The sequence below is a fragment of the Paramormyrops kingsleyae genome, chromosome 25 (genome assembly GCF_048594095.1).
Source record: "Paramormyrops kingsleyae isolate MSU_618 chromosome 25, PKINGS_0.4, whole genome shotgun sequence".
Lineage (NCBI taxonomy): Eukaryota > Metazoa > Chordata > Actinopteri > Osteoglossiformes > Mormyridae > Paramormyrops > Paramormyrops kingsleyae.
In genome coordinates, this window is record NC_132821.1 from 33,058,757 (window position 1) to 33,080,981 (window position 22,225).

General features: G+C 44.9%; 2 protein-coding genes across 5 annotated transcripts; both read left to right on the top strand.

Annotated features, from left to right (window-relative positions):
• Nucleotides 1–20: 20 nt before the first annotated feature.
• On the top strand, nucleotides 21–12,071 carry cfap99 (cilia and flagella associated protein 99). Of its 2 annotated transcripts, none has more exons than XM_023834386.2 (16): nucleotides 21–93; nucleotides 1,568–1,733; nucleotides 2,327–2,471; nucleotides 2,838–2,932; nucleotides 3,570–3,682; nucleotides 4,745–4,922; nucleotides 5,037–5,117; nucleotides 6,049–6,117; nucleotides 6,487–6,573; nucleotides 7,129–7,217; nucleotides 7,294–7,498; nucleotides 7,597–7,738; nucleotides 8,307–8,458; nucleotides 8,568–8,773; nucleotides 9,715–9,904; nucleotides 11,222–12,071. In XM_023834386.2, the coding sequence occupies exons 2-16, from the start codon at nucleotides 1,623–1,625 to the stop codon at nucleotides 11,372–11,374; spliced, it is 2,016 nt and encodes a 671-aa protein (XP_023690154.2). In that variant the 5' UTR covers nucleotides 21–93; nucleotides 1,568–1,622; the 3' UTR covers nucleotides 11,375–12,071. The 2 variants fall into 2 exon arrangements, with proteins under 2 accessions (XP_023690154.2, XP_023690153.2); XM_023834385.2 differs by lacking the exon at nucleotides 21–93 and adding an exon at nucleotides 197–455 and having other exon boundaries at nucleotides 11,222–12,070.
• Nucleotides 12,072–13,103: 1,032 nt separating this feature from the next.
• LOC111855413 (E3 ubiquitin-protein ligase RNF4-like) lies at nucleotides 13,104–22,036 on the top strand. 3 transcript variants are annotated; one of them, XM_023834397.2, is made up of 8 exons: nucleotides 13,104–13,266; nucleotides 14,507–14,613; nucleotides 16,619–16,745; nucleotides 17,134–17,210; nucleotides 19,269–19,281; nucleotides 19,718–19,838; nucleotides 19,911–19,962; nucleotides 20,958–22,036. In XM_023834397.2, exons 2-8 carry the CDS (start codon nucleotides 14,605–14,607, stop codon nucleotides 21,105–21,107), a joined length of 549 nt encoding a protein of 182 aa, XP_023690165.1. In that variant the 5' UTR covers nucleotides 13,104–13,266; nucleotides 14,507–14,604; the 3' UTR covers nucleotides 21,108–22,036. The 3 variants fall into 3 exon arrangements, with proteins under 3 accessions (XP_023690165.1, XP_023690167.1, XP_023690166.1); XM_023834399.2 differs by having other exon boundaries at nucleotides 13,106–13,266; nucleotides 14,507–14,574; XM_023834398.2 differs by lacking the exon at nucleotides 14,507–14,613 and having other exon boundaries at nucleotides 13,107–13,266.
• Nucleotides 22,037–22,225: the final 189 nt, after the last annotated feature.

Below are 22,225 nucleotides of genomic sequence, written 5' to 3' on the forward strand. Positions count from 1 at the left end.
CTGCGCAATGATGACGCCACAGCACCGGAAGCAGCCCCATAATTGGCAGCACAACTAGCCAATGAGACGGTGGAGCGTTCATTTCATCATCAGGTATTGCGCGTATTTTCAAACTCACTTAAATTGTGTCTTTTTTTTTTTTTTTTACAACGATTGGGAAGTTCATTTCATGTTTAGAAAGTAGGTCTAAAATATAAAGAATATTGAAATATCAGTATTAAACTGCAGAGGTATATGAATGTTAAAAGGTGAATGGCCACCAGAGATATGAAAAGCCATGAGCATTTTTGGTCACCATGATTACAGTTGCTAGGTAACACTCAAACACTATCCCATTTCGGGAGATTTATTAAAAACTGCACATATTCTTTGTAAGTGACCGACATACGATTTTGTATGGGGTTTACATCCACTCCGAAGCCGCTTTTAAGCTTCATGAAGATAGATATCTGTCGGTAAGGGGACCGATACCTTTATCCATCTGATTGAATATAATGACGTTAAAATAGTTCTATGCTTATTTTCTCCTGTTGTCTGTTAATGAAATAGTCAATTGTTATTTAAATACACGCGCGTTTTTCATGTTGCTTGTCCAATTGCATATTTATATTCATGAGTCCATAAGCGATAAGTCTATAGCGATACTTACATCTTGCAAAAACTAAAATAATAATTATATATAGTGATATTTAAAGCCAGATAAAGTCGTGGCATAAAACTATAGTGATAGGTAGTTAATATCATGATATAGAGCTATATTTACAGCAAGCAACATTTTTTCGGTAAAGCACTGTGCACCACAATAAACCGAACTTAAAACAATGTACTTCTGTTCTGCTAGGCATATGATAATGCTATTAAAAATACTGTCACAATGAACTATTAACCTTAAGTTTTGGTTTATTTCTGCTCATTTTGTTTCCAGGCAGATCGAAGCAGGGCAATACTCAGTGAACACAAGTACTATTAATATACAAGCCAAGCGTGACCTTTAGTCCCTTAGTCCGACATTTAAATTCAGTTTACTAGATGCTCTCTCTCTCTCTCTCTCTCTCTCTCTCTCTCTCTCACACACACACACACACACACACACACACACTGGCTATTTCTTATAAGTGTTTCGGGAGGGGTCTGTTTTGTACCCTCGAGGAAGGTTTTAATCAGGTACCTATGTTTGTATATAAACCAGTCTATAAACTGAATTGGTCTAAGCTTCTTTACACAAGATTTTCTGCTAAGTAAAACTGCGGCCGTCCTCTAAACCACCTGTATCTTTATCAACTATTTACAATGAAGACTGAGCAAAACTGAAAGTCTGACATTTGCTGACTGATCAATGGGTCTGCTATTTTTCATAAGTGTGCTTATCGAAATTGGAGCTTACATGCTGAAATAAGTGGCTGGCTCCATATTAAATTATAACTAGTGGAAATAATGAGATTCCCACTGATTCAGAATAAATATTGAAATGCTTTCAGGGTGTTTAGAGTTACATCATTTTAGACCTTTTTTATTTTAGTGGTTAATTAAGGTGGTACTAACAAACATATTTTAAAATCTGTTTCAGATTGAGAGCAGAGCACATCTGTCTTCTGAGCTTTGCCCAGGTTTGAGCTCTAAAGATGAAAGATCACAGAAGCCTCGTCAGACAAGCTGTCGCTCTGCTGGATACATTCCAGCCAGAAGAGGGCAGCCTCCAGGCGTTTGTAGACCACGCCTCCAAGGCTCTTCGGGTGGGTGAAAGCTTGGTCTGGACAATGAAATGCTGCTCATCGTCCTCATCTTAAAAATACCAAGACTGAGTTTTAGGACGACTCATTTATGAAGCATCACTAAAGCACTTTAATTAATGTTTAATTATACTAATATTTAATTACAAACTTGATAGTAACTTGTTCAGAAGACACCAAACAAGATGTGTCAGTCAATGTGTTTCAGAACCCATAGAACTAATAGTATAAAACACAACGCTGGTGAAATCTCACCTGTACAATTTCAGACGGTGGAGTAACATGTTATGGATGTAACATGCGTAAGCAAGCAGTTTGGTTTGTGTTAAAGCCCAAAGAATGGAACACTTGAGAAAACGAAGGATTAATTGCAAAGATTGAAGTGCATTTAGTGTGTTTACTGAAGAATTCAAGTATGGGTGAAAGTGACTAGGAAAATCTTTCTGTTCAAATGAACACTGGATCATTCCAGTAGCAATCAAGACAAAAAGATGAAGATTTAAAACCCTGGTAATAATAGTTTGCATATCAAGCTTGCCACATGTATTCATGATGTGAATGTTCATCCCGGCCTATGTATTTGTAACTTTCTCCAGGACCTGGAAGACTCGGAGCAGAACTTTGTGCTGGAGGTTATTTCTGGCTGCGTTGAGCACAGGAAGCTCTTGGACGTTGTGGTCAATACCTTCTACCATCGCACCGGAAAAGGCTTCCTACAAGCCGATCGCAACCAGTTTATGGGTATGGTTGTTTTCAGCAGTCATTATGGTTGCTGTGAAGAAGACATATTTAGCAGCTTTTATAGAGGATTTTTTTAAGAACCTACTTTCCTGTATGTTTTTCGTGACCATCGGTGGGGTCAACCACCATCTTGATGCAGATAGATATAAATACAGCTAGAGATGGAAGTATAAGTTCTGCCATTTTTGTTTTATGCGAATCTCCCTTTGGTGACCAGCTTTGGGCTGCTACATCACTTATACCTCTAAGAGGATATATAGTATCTCAGAACAACTGAGGTCATGAGGTCATATGTGAAAGTACAGAAGGGATAGTTTTGGTCTTTCAGAGTCTGGCTTTGCTTCATCTATATTTTTTGCTCAACAGTGATCTGTTTCCTGGCTACGTTCCTCCTGGAAGACCTGGGCCTTCGCTGCTTCAGCAAGATCGTCAGATCCCTGGATGCGGTGAAGATGCACAAGGTAAATCACTCACATAGACATCGGCCAAAAAGGAGGGAGACGTCGAGCTGGCGCTCTAAAAGCAGGCTCTAAAAGGTCACGGGTTGCTAAAATGTCACTGTAAGGTCATGGGGCACTGCAATGGCACAGGCCTCGTTACAACACATTATGTAATAATGCGCAACAAAATGTAGCAAATTTTCATCACATAATACACACAGTGTACAACAACACATTATGTAATAACACTTCATTATCTAATAACAATAACAAAATGTTACAAATTGATAGACTACATTATAATTTCCTATTGCAACATTACCCTATTATTATTATTGTTGTTGTTGTTGTTGTTGTTGTTATCATCATTGAATTTGTTACATTCTGTCGAGTTATTACATAATGCAGAATTATTACATAACACGTTGTCACAAGCCTTAATCATGTAAGAAACAATATGTTTTGCACGTCATCTGGAGGATTGCAGTGTGAGTAGCAATGATGTTGGCTGTTACTACTGGGTGACACTGTGATCAATGGAAACTTATTTACCCATTGAAATCTCAATTGCTTCCATTGTTATTCCATTCAAATGACTCACTTAAAAGACTTTAGTCCAGTACAGGGAAGGGAATTTCACGATTTCTACTCCTTTCAGTTTCTGAGTTTCTTCTTCAACGTGAACAACCTCAGCACCTGGATCCGAGGGGAATGGAGTCAGATCTATGACGCCCCCTATGTGGAAAAGAGCTGGATTGCACCTCTGCTGAGGTATTGGGGGATACAGTGTTTTCCCAGGCATTCAGATCTGAATATTTTACCTCATTCACTTATATACATTCCAATGACTGAACAGATGACATCAGGACAGAAACCCCAGACTGAAATGCAGACTGGTGAACAAACGAGTCAGTATTGTGCATTAGTGACCAAGGGGATATTTACTCATCATCATTTATACATAAATACATATTTTACACCACTTACTCGGTACAGAGTGGCATGAAGCACAGAGCACATGGTAAGGGATGGCCTGGACGAGATGCCAGGCTTTTTTCAAGACGGCGGCTGTGTTTCAGAGACAGGCTGTTTGCATAGCCAGTCCAGGGTGGTGGATAGTGCAGGAAGTAAAAATCCAGATCAGGATTTTGTTTCAACCAACCAGGTGAGTAATCTGGGACTGTGACTCTATATACTCAGTGGTTGGTTGAAACAAAATCTTGGTCTGGATTTTTACTTCCTGAACCTGAGCTATCCAACTCTGACAATTGAAAATGAACACGTTTGCTAGTCCCACCTCAACGTACCAAAATAGTACCCCAGCTGGTTTGGTACTTCTGGCACTGGTCCTGGACTGGAAGTCAGTGGAAAAGGGAAACTACAGAATTTTAGGACCAAAAATATTGCGACTAGTGCAGTGGAAAAGCAGCCTTAGAAGTGGCATTTCACCTGCCTGTTGTTTGCGAGAGGAAAGCACAGTGCAAACAAGCTCCCCAGACAGGGCCAGGGGCAGGAAACCAGCCGACAGCCATGGAGACGTGAGGCTTCGGTACTGACCAGTGGACCCGCCCATTGCCCACTTGTTAACACCATAAGTCGTATTACAACGAATCATACAGTGTCACGTCTTCCCGTGATCCTGAGGTGTCCATCACCTGATGGTCTGTTTTCATACGCGGAAGGTTCTGATTCTGGTTTGCACGTCCCACTCCACTGTTCTCCTCTCACCATACACGTATAAGCCTCCAGTGCCTTCCTCTCAAGGACAGACCCCATATCAGTCCAACAGAAATGCCCCTCGTCTCACTAATGATTAATAAAATCCCCTACTAGGTGGCAGCCAGAGGTTGAAGGAATTATCACCCAACTGGCCAGCAAAGCAGCTGGTGGAATTCAACCCAAGAAAGCCAGTCAGAAGATCACTGAACCTAAGGAGTTTGCCCTGACCAAGCCCAAACCTCGGACTCTCCCCAAACCAGAGCCCATTCCCCAGCAGGAGCGACATCGGCCGGTAGGTGTGTCTGTCTGTATCCCCGCGTCACTATATTTGTTCATATATCATTTAACCTTCATCTGCCATGCTGGCTTTTGATGGAATTACGACCCCATCTATCATGTGATTCAGGTACCAGCCAGCACCTACCAGCTCCCCACGGAGAGAGATGTGCTGGAGAAGGTCAAGCAGAAGAACCGTCAGCAGGCTAATGTATGAAACCAGTAAAGCAGTTATTTAACCTACCAGTCAGTAATTAAGTGTAAATGTCAATTCATCAATTGATCATTTTGTCCTCCCCTCAGTTGACTAACTTGTTTGTCGGTTTGCCAGCCTGTAGAGCGATCAATCATCATCTTTCAGCCAAATAACACATCAGTTTGTCGGTTAATATGTCCTCTAACAAACCTCTAAATCAGTGAATTATTTTGCCAGCCTACTTGCACTGATGAATTTTGTTGACGATTGGATTGACATCATTCAGTCTAAGGCTCAGTTTAGGCAAAACACACATATTATTATTTATCAGATTTATATTCACATTTGAAAAAGTGATGTCGAAATTCTCCTGATATTTCTAACTGGCTCACTATGCTAGTATTGTCCACTGACCATTAAAAGAGTTTTGTTAAAACTGACTCATATGCAGAGGTGGACATTTCAGGTCCAGAAAGTAAAACTCCAAACCAGGATTTTGTTTCAACCAACCAGTTGAGTTCTCTGTGACAGTGACTCTTTATTCTCAACTGGTTGGTTGAAACAAAATCCTGGTTTGGATTTTTACTTTCTGGACCTGAAATGTCCACCTTTGCTCATATGCAAGTAGAATAAAAAAAACTATGCAAAATATATGACCAACAGGTAATAATCATACAGTTGTGATGGTACTGCTTTTGCGTTCTTCCATACTGTGAAAGCATCAGGAATTTGAAAGTGACCTGCAGAGACATTTTTTAATGGACTTCTCATATGTATTTATTCAGCACATTCTTTTATCCAAAGCAGCGTACAAGTTGGGGAGGTTCAACCAGGTGATATGATTGTTCAGCTCGCCATGGGATTTGAACCCACAACCTTCTAGACAGAGCTGTGAATTCCTAACCCGCTAAGTGTCACACCACCTCCTCCTTTTGTATCCTTTCAGAAAGTCCTGTTAGATGCCAACACTCAACAGTTCCACTGTGTGAATCCAGAAAAGTCACAGCGGACCAAGGTAAGACAGGGTCCTGTCTTTCTCATGTTATGCAAAGCAGGTTCTCTTCTGCTTCTAAACCATCCGTTTATACATGTTCTTTTAACCACGGTCAATAATACTGCACGTTATCTTGGATTCCCATTTCAGACTGTATATGTGCGTGGAGAGCAATTAAGCTAGTTAACGTATCTCAAAAGCCTGGGGCGTGAACATATGCCCTCCCGTTATGCTTCCTAGGCTGTGCTCTAGGCTCACTCTGCATTTCACACATCTGTGTGGATTTGCAGTCTGTGTGTAATAAACCAATATTACCCAAACATTGCTGGGATGTGTTGCTAAGCGACCAGGCGGGTAGCAACCCCCCTTTGCATTGTCTCTGTCTTGCAGAAGCTGCTGTCCCAGATCCAGGAAGAGCGAGATGCCCAGCTGCAGTTTAACTCGCTCTTCTCCTCTGGGACTCCATCCAGCCACAAGGTGCTGCCTGTCCCCGGGGCTTAGGACCTACCTGCTCCTTCAGAGTGTTTCAGCAGATATTAGTCTGTGTGCTTCTTTAGGCGTCTTGTCTAACTGCCTGTCTGCTTGTGTGCCTTCCTGAGGTCCGGGGATGCATCCTCCATGTCAGTCTGTCTTTCCCTCTGTGTTTCTGTCTCTCTGTTTACAGGCCAGCGCTTCTGTCTTTTTGTCTATCTCTGTGGTCCAGCAGGTACCCTTCCTGTCTGTCTGTCTGCCGGCCTCATTCGAGACAGGTTGGCCTGTCTGTATATCTCTGCCGGCCTCATTCGAGACAGGTTGGCCTGTCTGTATATCTCTGTGGTCCAGCAGGTACCCTTCCTGTCTGTCTGTCTGCCGGCCTCATTCGAGACAGGTTGGCCTGTCTGTATATCTCTGCCGGCCTCATTCGAGACAGGTTGGCCTGTCTGTATATCTCTGTGGTCCAGCAGGTACCCTGTCTGTCTGTCCGTCTCTTTAAAGCCTGACTGACACGCTATTGGACTGACACACTGCTTTATACATCTGTGCGTTGACCAGACGGACAGCCCGCCCATCAGACTGAACACCACAGCCATCCTGCGTGAAGGAGCTCTCTACAACCGGCAGGTGGAGGAGGAAACACGGAGGTAAGCACAGCGACGTCACACATACACACCACAGGGGCCTAGAAGGCAGCCGGGCTGGACTCTCTGCCTGGTGCAGGATGGTGGCGCTCCTGAGTGGGGGAGGCGAGCCCTCATCCTTCCTACGGTGGCAGAATGAGGTCCTGCAGCAGGACCTGCAGGAGGAGGTGGCCCTGCTGGACCGGCGCCGCATAGAGGGACTCATCAGCCACGAGGAGGCGGCACTGGCCCGCGTGCGCGTGATGGAGAGCAACCAGCAGAGGGCGCTGCTCAAGAGAGAGGAGGTACCCAGGGACTACGCACAAAAAAGATACATGAAGATTTACAATGACAACATCCCGCATGCCACTACGTCGGACCTGGCGGCACTCTCGTCCCGCAGACCGCTGAACTGATGCGTCGCTATGCAGAGAAGCGGCTGCAGGAGGAGCAGGAGATGAGGGAGCTGGTGGAGCAGGTGGTGGAGGGACACAAGAACGCCAAGGAAGCGAAGGCCAAGCTGTGGGCGTACAAACAGCGCATAGGTATCGGCACACCGCCCTCTGGTGGACCCTCTGTTACATTAAGCGCCCCTCCGGTGTCAGTTTATACTAATGACATGTCAACAGCTTGTAGGAGAACACATAGCAAAATGATGATGTGACAAGCAGAAAAGAATTTAAGTTTCGGTGTCCATACAGCTCGTGTTGGTGTATTGTTAAGCCGGTACTGTGAAATATTTATATATACACATACAGTGTCGGTGCATTCTTCGTCTGAATAAGCCTTGTGACTTCGCAGTGCTCTTCCTTGTGTTTTTGCGAGTGACTAATAAGATTTGTTGTATTAAGCAATGCATCTCTTGCTTCCTTCTAGTTTAAAGCTACGTGCCTCAGGCGTACTGTAGCGTGTGATGGAAATTTATAATCTGCACAACTGTCTTAAATTGGGCAGATAAGTCGATCCGGCTGTGGTAGCCGATATCAATGAGTTAATAAAAGGCCTGGATCGGGCCTGATTCCGATCTTTGATATTGGCTCGGGACTTCACTGTTTGCTGCCACTTTCCCGGGTCTCGTCCAGAAGCTCACCGAGCTGTTTGTGGTTCTTGCAGCGGAGGAGGTCTCTGAGCAGAGCCGGCACCTCTTGCGCCAGGCCTTGGAGCGGGCCCAGGCGGACCTGGCCCGGAGGCTGGAGCTGATCTCTCAGATCCGGGCCATGGAGTCTGTCCCCGTCATCAGACACAAGTTCGTGGATGACACCGAGGTGATCCGCAGCGCGTAGCAGGGCAGCTGTGAGCCACCAGGCAGACAGGGTGTTAGACCGGAGCCCGTCGGCGCCAATCCCTCACCCCCACGTTTCCACATCGTCCCAGACGGCAGGCCATGCCCTCCTGGGAGAGATGTCCCTGGCTGAGCTACGGGAGCGGCTGGCTGTGCTGCGGGAGGCGCAGAGCAGGGAGCAGGAGGAGAAGAAAGAGCGCCTCCAGGTGGAGAAGCAGAACCGTCAGCAGTGGCTCCAGGGGCAGCTGGACTTCATCAGCCAGCAGAGGGCAGCACTGGGAGAGGAGGCCAAACGGAAGTGAGGGTTCTGCATGCATATATTGGGCACACATGGTCTACACACACACACCTGCATCACAGAAATTAAAGAGCACCTTCTCTCGCAGTCGCTAAAACCAGACATGCAACCTCTCCTGGAAGATCCCAGAGTCTCCTGCAAACTGACAGCAGCTCCCTGACACCCGCAAATGATGCACTATGTCCCGGAAATCTGTCATTCCGCTATTCAGTGGGGGTAGAATAAGCCAGCAAGAAGTTTCACTACTCCGACCTCGCCCCAGATTTCAGCACCACTGTCTAGCCCCAGTCTGTAGATTGTGTTCTTCCACCCCAGTCGGGAATATATATACAGCATTACCGTAAAACCAGCCAAGGACTGGCCAGCACCCACCCCTCCAGGATGCCCCTCATCTGCCTCCCTTAAATCAATATCTGGATGTCTGACATTCTGATATACGCAATAGCTGAGATAGCACTTTGCTCTGTGCTAACGGAGCTAACTTTGTGCTGTGGCTAATTGAGATAGCCATGTGCTGTGGATAACTGAGACAGACTTGTGCTGTGGGTGACTGAGTTAGCCTAACTAGCGCTCCAGGTAACTTAGGTAACCTTGTGTTTCTAGCTAAATAAGCTGCTGATGTGCTGTGGCTGACTGAGCTACCCTTGTTCTGTAGCTAACTGAGCTAGCCATGTGCTATGACTAACTGAGCTAGCCTTATGTTATGGCTAACTCTGACGGCCATGTGCTATTCTTAACGGAGTTAGCCTTGTGCTATGGCTAACTGAGCCAGCCTTTTGCTGTGGCTAATTGAGATAGCTGTGTGCTATGGCTAACTGAATTAGCCTTGTGCTATGGCTAACTGCGCTAGCCTTGTGCTATGGCTGAATGAGGAAGCCGCCCATGCGCTACGGTCCACATTCTGCGATGAGTGTCAGTAAATGAGTCTGACTGTGGGGCAGGCAACTGGAGAAGAAGACCCGACAGAAGCCCTACCTGGGTGCGAGCGATGACCAGCAGCTGCTAGAGCTTCAGCGCAAGCTGGAGGACAAGCGGCAAGAGAGGCAGAGACACAGGCAGGCCGAGGATGCCAGAGCCAAAGCCTATGGACAGGCTGCTGCACAGGCCCTGCTGGGATGGAACCAACAGAGGGTGAGCCTGCCTCTCGCTTGGAGCTCAGTCATCCATACAAGAGCACTGCCAGCCATATCAGGATATTCATATGGGAGCATTGTATAGAAACACACACACACACACACACACACACACACACAGATATATATCCTTTACATTACAGTAATATAGCTTCACGCAACACCTGGCATATGTAATTGTGAGATTCTCATTAATCTGGTGTGACACTCATGCTTTCAGACTCTCATGCAGGAAATCTTACAGCAAATCTGTATTATTCCATTATAAACCCAACATTAGCTACATCAAAAGCGTTGGGGTAGAGAACCCTGCAGACTATTTACAGTGTAATAAAACTGCTACATACATCACCCTGGAAACTATGCTCTTCTAATTTATTGCTTCCACGCTATGAATAACTTTATGTATTTAATAGGTCTCTGCTTAGCATTTTCTCATTTGTTTACTGAGGTGATATTTTGTCCAAATTGATTATAAGTATTTTTAATGTTTTAGGATGTTGGGTTACATCTCTAGGTGTGTGGAGTTTAAGTCAAGGGAGGTGATGCTACGATTATATAATTCCTTGGTAAGACCCACCTGGAATATTGTGTGCAGGTTTGGTCACCATACCTTAAGAAGTATATTGCTGCCTTAGAAAAGGTGCAACAGAGGGCTACGAGAATGATTCCTGGTCTTAGAGGAATGTCTTATGAGGAGAGGTTAGCTGAGCTGAATCTGTTTAGCCTTGAGCAAAGGAGACTAAGGGGGGACATGATCCAGGTATACAAGATTCTAACAGGTCTGGATGCTGTTCAGCCAAATGGCTACTTCAATATTAGTTTAAATTCTAGAACACGTGGCCATAGGTGGAAATTAGCGGGAGAACATTTTAAACTGAATTTGAGAAAGCACTTCTTTACACAGCGTGTAGTTAGAGTATGGAATAGTCTTCCTGCTAGTGTAGCGGAAGCTAAGACCCTGGGTTCCTTTAAATCAGAGCTAGATAAGATTTTAACAACTCTGACCTATTAGTTAAGTTCTCCCCAAACGAGCTTGATGGGCCAAATGGCCTCCTCTCGTTTGTAAATTTCTTATGTTCTTAAGTAATGAAACTGAATGCTTGCCTTGTTACATCCGACCGCCATTTATTTTATTTATTAATATCATATTTAATTTCTAAATCCCTTAATTAACATCAACATTGTGTGGCTTCAAAAAAAGAAGCATTCCTTGGAAGGCAGTGTCATTAATATGTGCACTTTTTCCCTCCACCTCCACACCCGTGTCATCCTCCTCTCCTTTCCCTGCCCCTCCCCTACTTGTGGCCAGCAGCAGTGGTCAGAGGAGCGCCACTGGGAGGAGCTAGAGAGCAGCCTGGAGCGCCAGGTCCAGTGTGAAGCTTCGGCATCCGGCGGTCTCAGCCTGTTCCGGGGCCCTGAAAAGCCCCCCTCCTCTTTCCCTCGACCAATCAAAGGGTCCGGCTAGGGCAAGGGCGTAACTTTGGCTGGAACATTGGGGGGGTCGAGGTCTCCACCCATTACAGGGGAAACATGATTATTGGGGGGGTCATGACCCCTCTAACCCCCCTGGAAATTACGCCCATGAGCTAGGGAGAAGATTAAGAAGCTCATGTGAGACACATTACTGTGAAATATAGTAGCCTTATTGTCTGGTTTTAAGAGTAGCTGTCACAAATTTAGTATTTGTTTGGTCTTCATCTTTTACATAGCAAAGTGTGTAATATGTGATTGCATCAGTAACACAGCCCTCAGGGACACACACACATTAAATCATGTTTCTATGTTTGCATTTACTGGGCTGGCTGGCTTTGAAGGGGGCAAAGTCTTATGACACTCGTACTAACCGTAAGAGATACTTTTCCAGCATAACTTGAAGCTAATTTGCCCTGATGCTAAGACTTAGTATGGCCAGTTAGTCGGACTGTCCCAAGTGTCATCTATCACCACTGTATCAAGTCTAACCACTGTCTTCTATGGAAGCATGGCTTAGTAAAGAATACAGAAAGTCAACACAGGATAGAACATGTGTAACAAAGAAACCTTTCTGCCCAAACACATTACAAATGTGTTTTTGTAAATCAGATCCATTATGCAGGACAACTTTCTGCACATCCATCCATGCAGTTTCTATACCTGTTCTATGCAGAATAAAAAAAGAAAAATTATAGAAGCAAAGGTTTCCTCTACAGTTAATCACTGTAAGCTTCTGAAAAGAACACCAGGTTTAGGAGGTAATCGGTAAGTAATTTAAATATAAAATTCACAAATGATTCCTTAAGTGAATATAATTCACGTGAACCTGTAGTGCTGTGCAATACTCAAAGCTTAAGCGAAAGGGCACTAATGTCGCACTAATGGCATCCTGTGAAGACCGCAGGACTTAGTGATGAATTACAAAAAGTTGTTAAACTGATGCCATTGGAAATTGTACCTTAGCCGTCATCTGCGTGACACCACCAGCAGTCCTCTGGTCACAGATCTCCCCCCCCCCCCCCCCCCCCCATACTGTATCTCAAAGAAAAACACGTATTTTGCATGACGATCATATTCAAATGCTTAACATTTTAAAAACCACAGTTAAACACAATGACGTCACGTAGACGGACGTATTCCCTTATTCCTGGGTTGCCAACTTTGGTCAACTGCTGCTTGGAGTGAAATTTTCAATTCCAGACAAGTCTGCACACGCATTTACATGTATGTAACAGTTTTGTTACCTTGTAAATAATCTGTGGGCTTTGCATACTACCCCAAAGCTTCTGATGCACCCAATTTTAGGTTTATAATGGAATAATCAATTATCCGTAAGAGTGCCTGCGTGACAGTGCCAGATGCGTTAGAGCTGGGAGCCCTGTTTTCTGTGTGCTCTGTCTCTGACTTTCGGTGTCTAGTAATTGAGTATCACTCAGCATTAGGAGTCTCTCGCATTCATAATAATTAATTTCCTTCCCCCCTTACAGTCCGCTGCCGCGGAACACTATGAAAACAGCCCAAAAACCCGCAACCCCGCGGCCTCCTAATATTTACCCACAACTCTTATTTTCTAAATAACCCAAGTGGGCGGAAAAACCGCAGACCTTACAACGCTGCTCATATCGTAATTCGTCAGCATCCCGGCGGTGACGTGTTTTCTTACCAATGGAAGCACCGGAGCCCCTTCACGCCTCGTTCACTTCATCGTGATTGGTTAACAGCAGTGACGTCTCCAAAAGGCTATTTATTTTAACGGATGTTGCCTGTTGGCTCACTTCCTAGACAAAGGCCAGTTGTGTTGGGTTTTCACTACCTAAATGAATAAATATTAAAAATTGTAATTAAGAGTCTGATTAAAGACGCATCCACTCCATTAAAGTACAGGTAACGCTTTATGTTATTCTTCATATTACAATATGGCTACGTATTGAATGGATAGCTAGCTGGTTCGCTGTCCGGCCGCTTGAAAGAAAAAGACACCGGCCCTTCATTGTAAGATAAGGACCGCCTGTTGTCGAAAAAAGTGACTAATTATATGACTCGTTAATTTATTAAATAAAAATTAGCTAGTGTCGTTTTCATGTTTATAAAGCCTTGCTAAAAGTGACTTCTTGCTGTTAAACGTTTGGTGCGGTACAGTGCGCTGTTTTCTTTCTGTTTCATTTCGATTTTTTTCGAACAGTTTCAATTTACGCGTAATCCGGGTATTTTACCACATACTTTAACGTATTACTACTATACTTTGTTTTACTTGCTTTAAAGAGAAGTATACTCTAGATATTTTAAAAGGAGATTTAGAGCTGAAGTAGAATGGGAAGGCCTAAGTGAAGCCGTTTGAGTCCTTGCCTGAAGTACCGAGCGAGTTAATGTAGCTGGGTCATTTTGTGGCCCATGCTAACCTAAAGCTTAAGTGGCATAGTGACAAAGTGTCGGCTCTTGTCGTACTAAGTGCGCATTTATAATCAGTGTATTTTTTTATTCTTTGAGTATGTGAGAAATTTCTATGGAGATCCGTGTGATGATGAAAATTTCACTGGATTTCTTAAATTCCTGTTACCCAATAAATGACAAGTGTTGTATGATTTATTGGCTGTTCTAGTTGAATATCAGATTTTGTATGCCGTGTTTTAGTACAGTACATCAGTGTATTGAATGACGTCTTATCTGATCTAAGGCTTTAGGCTTGCCTTTAAATGTGCATGGTTGATTTTAGGTGTGGGTTGGGTTTATGTAGCCTGACTAATCAATTGTTCATCCTGCATGCCTTTGCGTTTGAGCCATTATTAACATCTCTGCGTACTGCTTGTGAATTTGGCCTCCTTACTTGCCACAAGTCTGCGTAATTGTATCATTTTGCCTGTGCTGCGTCACCTGCAAATGGCCGTGTTTATTACTTTGAGGGCTGCGAATGCATTTCTCACAGAGCTGAAATGTGTGCCAGGCAGCGTGCCCTCCCTTAAGGGTGACCATCTGTATTGCCAAGCCAAGGCTGTTAGAGAAGTCCCTGTAGGAACTCTGCTGGACGGCATCTGTGGTGCCCACGCAGGGCTCTTTTCTTTACATGCATTTTTCCTGAATGGGTACCAGGTGCAACACTGTTGTGCTTTATTTCATGTCTCTGCAGGGGCTTTTCGTCTAACAACACCAATGCTAAGAGTTTGTGGTGCTGAGGTTTTATGACCGTTGTACCAGGTCAGTTTACTGTAACTTTTTTTAGGCATCATGAGCACAGTAAGTACTGCACTCCTCTCTGCTGTGAGTTCATGAGCAGTCCTTCTTCCCTGAACGTGTGCTCTTCTGCTCGCTCGTTATAAGCCTTGCTGTGTTTTGCTAATGTGTTTGCAGCTTGCATAAAGGTGCTCCATCACCATTAGCTTAACCTGTACAAAGCGCTGAATAGCCATCTCGTGCCTGCAAGGTGGTGGATGTTGTAAAGCTCTTTGAGGCTTGCTTTTGGCCCTGAATTCGCAAAAAAAATGGAAATCTAGCTACCTTCTCCTTGGCAATCGGGGATGACTGGGGATTGGGTCCTACATTATGAGCTTTCCCATTCATTTCTGGTCCCTGCTTTTGCATGGTACATGTCTTGATGTGTCACAGCTTGTGATGAAACACGTTATACTTTCTGTATATAAGTTGTTAATTTAGACAAATTTGAATTATCAAGTTAGTCGATTATATGGATTTAAAGCAGGTAACTGGTTTAAAGCAGGTAACTGGATTTAAAGCAGCCTCAGCACGTCTGCGGGTCCTTGAGCAAGACCCTCAATCCCCAGCTCCCTGGGCGCCGCTACGGGTGGCTGCCCTTCGCGGACAGCTTGCTCTACAAAGAGCAAGTTGAGGGAGGCGTAAAAACAATTTCCCCACGGGGATCAATAAAGTACCAATTATTATTATTATTATTATTATTATGGTAACCTGTAAGCAATTGACCAATTGCAATGCTACTGCTGACCTCTGCTAAACGCACATGGTTTGGTATTGGCAAGTTATGTACAGTTTTTACTATGGTTTGGTATGTGTTGCAGTTTTTTGACCATGGTACGGTTTCGATATCTTTATATTTAATAAAATAAAAGAAAAATACTCCTTTCAGGAAAATGGCAGCTTGACTGACTAGGCCTAGTTTATGTCTCTACTATATGAAATCAAGGACAGAAAAACATTAAAATTATAATTATAACTTTGATAACCTGTAGGTGCTTGTCTACTCTAGTTTAAAATGACATTGTAAATAGGATGCACAGTATGCCAGACACACACACACACACACATTCACTCTCACTCACTTTCGACATGTATTTTTGGATGAAAACTTGGAATACCGAACTTTTATAAAGAAAAATAATTTTATTTGACAAGAACATATACAAAGTTAAGCATATCATTGCTAAAAAGCATTTGCATGCAATCACAGCACAGTAAGTGTAGATGGATAATAATAATATTACATACTCCATAATCCAAGAGTGATGCAGCAGACCCATGTAAAGGAGGCAAAAATATGTTGTGGCGAGTGGTTCAGTCCTTTAACAGCCACTATAGGTTTAATACTAGCAGCGGCACAGACAAGGAAACCAAGAGTTTGCATGACAAAGTCAAACGCTAGTGAAACGCACGCATTGCATGGCAAGCATTACAGATATGACATGTAGAATTAACATAAATACGCAAATATGCATTAATTTGCACTAAAGATAAATGGGATGCAGTAGAAAGCATGTAGCCTGCTGACCAGCCCCAGCAGATTGTCGACAGTGGGTGGGATCACCACTCAGGCAATGTTGTATTGCTGAAACGACCTCGATTACGTTTGAAGTATGCAGGTACCTTTTAACCAGGAGACAGATAATTTACGCCGTTTGCTGTTGTATAATGACACTTAAATTCAAGCCCTCGAAAATAAGATGACCTCAGTTTTTAGATGTTTTTTTTTTGTGAGAGAGAGAGAGAAACAGTCTTGTATTCGGGCCTGTATTATAGGAAAATGACGGGCATGTCGTAATACTGCGGTCTACGTGTGTGTATTGAACCGTCAGCGGCCTACTGAGCGGTTCCATAATATACCGTGTACCGTCACACCCTATGCGTTTATGTGTGTTTTGCTTGCATTCCTTGCACAATGTGTTGTTCTTTGTAGTAAAATGTGGTTTCCATTCTTAAAGTGCATGCTGTTTATATACACTGAATTGCGTGACGTCCCCTGCAGACTGTTCTGTGTGTTTGTGCCCCCCAGAGCCAGCGACGGCGACCCTGTCCAGCTCTCTCCCAGCCCAGACGCCCAGCCAAAAGGGGCTTGTACTCCGACAGGCTAGCCCACATGGCTGCAGAGTGCATAGAGGTGGAGGGGACCCAGGTGGAAAGTGAGTGGATCCCCTGTGCAGTTGGGAGCTGGGGAGGGAGCAAAAACCTGGACCGTCTTGGGAATGTGGGGGGATTGGGGTTAGGAAACACTGCCATTTATAGTTTGTTTTTGTTAACATTTATTGGCCTCAGTTTTTTATATTAGCAATACAATGAAGTGTAATTAAAAGTTAATGTATTAAAAATAAAATTTCGGTTTTATTAATCCCTGTAAAATGAGCCTGAACTGTGCTCTTCCTACGTTATTGTAGTGCCCAGTTGCATGCTGAGCGAGGGTCCCTGCCTTTATATACATGCCTACACTGAGGGGCTGAATGATGAAGGCACACAGGTGAGGTGCACGGAGATGACTGTGCACTTACGCATGTCCGTCTGGTCTCTCTGCAGGTGAGGAGGTGGTGGATCTCACGTGTGAGAGCACAGAGGCCGCTGTAGTGGACCTCACCAACTCGGACTCTGTGCTGGTCAGTCTCTTCTGCTGCTGAGGCTGATGGTATTCTTTAAATAGTCGTTCTTGAGTTGGGAGGGGTGCTTGGAAGGTGGGTTGACTCAGACTGGTTTTCGGTAGTCAGTCTATTAGTAATTATGTGATTATAGTGGTTTGTGTGCTTGTTTCCATGTGTGAATTTTATTACATTTTTGAACTGAAACTCACTGTTCAGTTTGACCGCCTGGAGGGTTTTTCTACCAAGGTGTCAGGAATCCACTTGCAGAGTCTCCGCAGTTTCAGCAAAACGGTGGTTTATTGAACAGTAAAAATAATATAATGTAATACAGTGTAGACACACACCGGGTACTGAAAGGCAGCTCAAATACAAATTAAGGGCACTTCTTCACCCCCCTTTATACCCCAGAAGACCCTCCCCACCAAGGTGCTGTGTGTAGGTGTTGAGTGAATTTACCGCATTTTGCGCACCATAAGGCGCACTGGATTGAAAGGCGCACTCTCAATTGCGGGGCTTATTTATGTACTTAAGCCATACATAAGGCGCACTGGATTGAAAGGCGCACTCTCAATTGCGGGGCTTATTTCTGTACTTAAGCCATACATAAGGCGCACTGGATTGAAAGGCGCACTCTCAATTGCGGGGCTTATTTCTGTACTTAAGCCATACATAAGGCGCACTGGATTGAAAGGCGCACTCTCAATTGCGGGGCTTATTTATGTACTTAAGCCATACATAAGGCGCACTGGATTGAAAGGCGCACTCTCAATTGCGGGGCTTATTTCTGTACTTAAGCCATACATAAGGCGCACTGGATTGAAAGGCGCACTCTCAATTGCGGGGCTTATTTCTGTACTTAAGCCATACATAAGGCGCACTGGATTGAAAGGCGCACTCTCAATTGCGGGGCTTATTTCTGTACTTAAGCCATACATAAGGCGCACTGGATTGAAAGGCGCACTCTCAATTGCGGGGCTTATTTCTGTACTTAAGCCATACATAAGGCGCACTGGATTGAAAGGCGCACTCTCAATTGCGGGGCTTATTTATGTACTTAAGCCATACATAAGGCGCACTGGATTGAAAGGCGCACTCTCAATTGCGGGGCTTATTTCTGTACTTAAGCCATACATAAGGCGCACTGGATTGAAAGGCGCACTCTCAATTGCGGGGCTTATTTCTGTACTTAAGCCATACATAAGGCGCACTGGATTGAAAGGCGCACTCTCAATTGCGGGGCTTATTTCTGTACTTAAGCCATACATAAGGCGCACTGGATTGAAAGGCGCACTCTCAATTGCGGGGCTTATTTCTGTACTTAAGCCATACATAAGGCGCACCGTATTATTCGGCGCATGCAAAAACAAGGTTAGCGTACCTATGTACGTGGCTTTACGTAATGTTCTGCAATTGGTTTATCGCTGCCAGCGTACGTAGTGTACGTATTACTACGTCCCTATGTCGGCAGGAAATGGTCCGACAGTCAATCAAGCGGAGCACTTACTAAAATGCACAACAACATTTTTACAGATTTTGGAACTCAGTGCACACACAAGGCGCACCGAATTTAAAGGCGCACCGTGGATTTCTGAGAAAATTAAAGGCTTTTAAGTGCACCTTATAGTGCGCATACGGTACATATAAAGAGTGACCCCCTGGAGTGTGAGGATCCTGAGACAGGGACAGGGACAAGGACAGGACGGAGACTTCCTGTGAGAGCAAATGGTAGCTCAGCCACTTCTCTGGCCACTGTCAAGTCAATTATCTTCCTTAGCACCCTGGTGGTGCCAAATGGAACCCCGTTCTCTCCCTGATTTCCCCCATGATCATTAATTGCTAACACTGTCTGTATTCAAATGATCAACCAAGTACATGGGGCATCTTTACTGCTTTTCCTTACACGAGGAAAACACTGACTTGGATTATGGTTGCTGAATTGGATTCAGTAAAGCTTGAGCAGTTTTATTTATATATGTATATATATTTTTTTTTTCCCACCTTCCCTCTAATTTTGGTAAGAGTTTCTTTGTTCTTTCTTGCTCCTCGGTTTCCTGGATATTGCTGTTCATTCCCCAGATTGTAGACGAGGGTAAGTTTCAGTTTCTATAATATCACCTTCACCACTGTCCCTATGCATTTCTGCATGTAGATCAGTCGTCATCCCCAGACCTCCTAAACCTGCTTCAGCAGTCACACCATTAATGATGTCGTCATGTTTAACTTATCTGTGGAAACGGTCTTCACAATTCAGTTTTTTTCCATTTATTTGTGTATTACCTTTGGTTTTTGTCTGTAGAGTGGATATATATGTATCCCGATGGGACCGTTTTGTATTACATTATGACTGTTACTGTATGTGCTGTATCTGTGCTGTGGATTCTGCATTATGCCTGGATGTGTGTGTTGTAGCATGGCACCACACAGCTGTCACACAGCTGTCACGCACCTGTGGTTGAGCTTGCGCGGCTGTGTGTGGGGGGAGCCGCTGAATCATGTGCTGACGCTCTGCTGAATCCCTGTTCCAGGCCAGACGCCTAAACGCGGGGCTGGTACTGAGAGTTATGTACTGAGCAGCGACGAAGAGGAGGGCCATTCTACCGGGGGCGCGGCCTTCCTCGCTCACCTGGAGGCCAACAGCCGGGCCAGGTACCGAGCGCCGGCCAGCCAGGCCACAAAGCGCAGGTGGCATGCATCTGACTCCCGCTTCCCGTTCTGCAGGTCCATCCCAGGCATGATCAGCTGCCCCATCTGCATGGACACCTATACGGAGGTCAGCCTGATTCATGAGGAGTTTGTATTTCTGCAAGTATTTTAGTGTGAGGAAATTCCAGCTGAATTTGACGACTTTTAAGATGGACTGTGTCGTAAATTTACATTAGCACACAATCTGTAATAGGAGTTTGCTGTTCCGCAGTTTATTATTTATTAAAAAGTGAGTTTGCGCACCCCAACCCACATGCCGATGTGGAGCAGCTAATACGCATGGGGCTCTCCCCCAACTCGCCGCACACATGGTAATGTATAGCGGGAGTGAAGGCTAGCGCACATGCTAATGTATAGCAGGCGTGAAGGCTAGCGCACATGCCAATGTATAGTGGGCGTGAAGACTAGCGCACATGCCAGTGTATAGCGGCCGTGAAGGCTAGCGCACATGCCAGTGTATAGCGGCCGTGAAGGCTAGCGCACATGCCAGTGTATAGCGGCCGTGAAGGCTAGCGCACATGCCAGTGTATAGCGGCCGTGAAGGCTAGCGCACATGCCAGTGTACAGCGGCCGTGAAGGCTAGCGCACATGCCAGTGTACAGCGGCCGTGAAGGCTAGCGCACATGCCAGTGTACAGCGGCCGTGAAGGCTAGCGCACATGCCAGTGTACAGCGGCCGTGAAGGCTAGCGCACATGCCAGTGTATAGCGGCCGTGAAGGCTAGCGCACATGCCAGTGTATAGCGGCCGTGAAGGCTAGCGCACATGCCAGTGTATAGCGGCCGTGAAGGCTAGCGCACATGCCAGTGTATAGCGGCCGTGAAGGCTAGCGCACATGCCAGTGTATAGCGGCCGTGAAGGCTAGCCCACAGGAATCTACTGCTCTCTGCAAAGAGACGAGTTGCTCTGCACCATGCCTCCTCACCTCCATTGTTTCATACCTAGATCCCTACTCTAGCTGTAACTTTTTATATAAGCTCTTGTAGCTGGGTCCATATAGGAGGTGTGTGTGAGAAGACGCTAATGCTGTTCAGTCATGGTTTGACCCTGCGTGCATCCTGCAGATCGTGGGGAGTGGAAGGCTTGTCGTCTCGACCCGGTGCGGCCACCTCTTCTGCAGCGTCTGCCTCCGAGACTGTCTGGCCAAGTCACACACCTGTCCGACCTGCAGGAAGAAACTGACGAGCAAGCAGTACCACCCGATATACATCTGAGCCGGCCTGCTGTCCGCACCAGTCTCTCCTGGAGGTGCGAACGGTGCACAGGCTCAGCAGCAGCCTTTCCATCGGACCCACATCCGCTCTGGCTGCAGGCCTGAGTGTGTACAAGGGGCAAATTGGCACTTATCTGTGTTTCAGGAAGACCTCCTTCCCCCTCTGCCTCGAACCCTGAGGCCTCTGTGGCTGTTGCAGTTATTCATAGCAGTATGAGATCACAAACCACCAAGAGAGTATACCTCCCATAACATGCAGCTTTTTGTGTGTAAATTTATGCGATCCATGCAAAGGGGGCCCAGTTTTGCTCAGGAATCACAGCTGGCGCCAAAGACTCAAGGGAGAGCTGTGGGGGTGTGAGACAGCGCCCCCTCGTGGACATGCTGTTGGTGTTGCAATATTCTTAGCTGTTTGTTAATGTTTGTATTTAACACTAAATAATTACATAGGACTTTTGAATAATTTTGTATTAAATGAACAGTTGAATAACTGCAGTCTGTGGACAAGGGTAAGACCACCCCTCCCCCCAAGAAAAAGGAAAAACACGCTTCTAAAAATGACATTGTGTATGTTTGCCCTTTTGAAAAATTAAAATACCACAGAGGAAGAAACTCTTTTTGACAAGTAGTGAGTAAAACTCACCTCTGGGAAGTTTCCTGACTGTGTCCCGTTTCTTGTTATATATTTTTTTTTATTATTTAAAGTTTGGGGGCTATTCACTGTATGGCTTTACAGTCAGCTCTATGAAACTGCCCTAACTTTGCTGGGGGTGCAGCGGCTTAGTCAGATGTTGGTGTATTTTTGGTTTTCCTAGATTTAAACTCGCTGAAAGATGACTTTGGTTTAATTTTTGTGTTTTCTGAATGTAATACCACCCTGGCACATTTTGCAAACATGTTTTTGAATATTAAAGTAGTCCAAGTAGTCTAGTTCTTTTGCACTTTTGTGGGTCTCCTGTCCAAGTGTCTGAGGTGAGCTGCTGTCTTTGCAATGCCCTGCATGTTAGGGCCTTGTAATGGATGAGTGTCCCTTGCCGTGTGTATCCTGGGATAGCTACTGGGCTCACTGTTCCCCTTAACCTGGATCAGTGACTATGAAACATGGGTAGAACGAAACAC

Excerpts from the sequence above, each read along its gene's own strand:
- LOC111855413 (XM_023834397.2), top strand. Across the intron at positions 19,839-19,910 it reads GAGGCCAACAGCCGGGCCAG|GTCCATCCCAGGCATGATCA; the intron begins GTACCGAGCGCC and ends CCCGTTCTGCAG. Across the intron at positions 19,963-20,957 it reads GCATGGACACCTATACGGAG|ATCGTGGGGAGTGGAAGGCT; the intron begins GTCAGCCTGATT and ends TGCATCCTGCAG.
- cfap99 (XM_023834386.2), top strand. The coding sequence starts at position 1,623 with ATGAAAGATCACAGAAGCCTCGTCAGACAAGCTGTCGCTCTGCTGGAT. Across the intron at positions 6,118-6,486 it reads AAAAGTCACAGCGGACCAAG|AAGCTGCTGTCCCAGATCCA; the intron begins GTAAGACAGGGT and ends TCTGTCTTGCAG. Across the intron at positions 7,739-8,306 it reads GGCGTACAAACAGCGCATAG|CGGAGGAGGTCTCTGAGCAG; the intron begins GTATCGGCACAC and ends TGGTTCTTGCAG.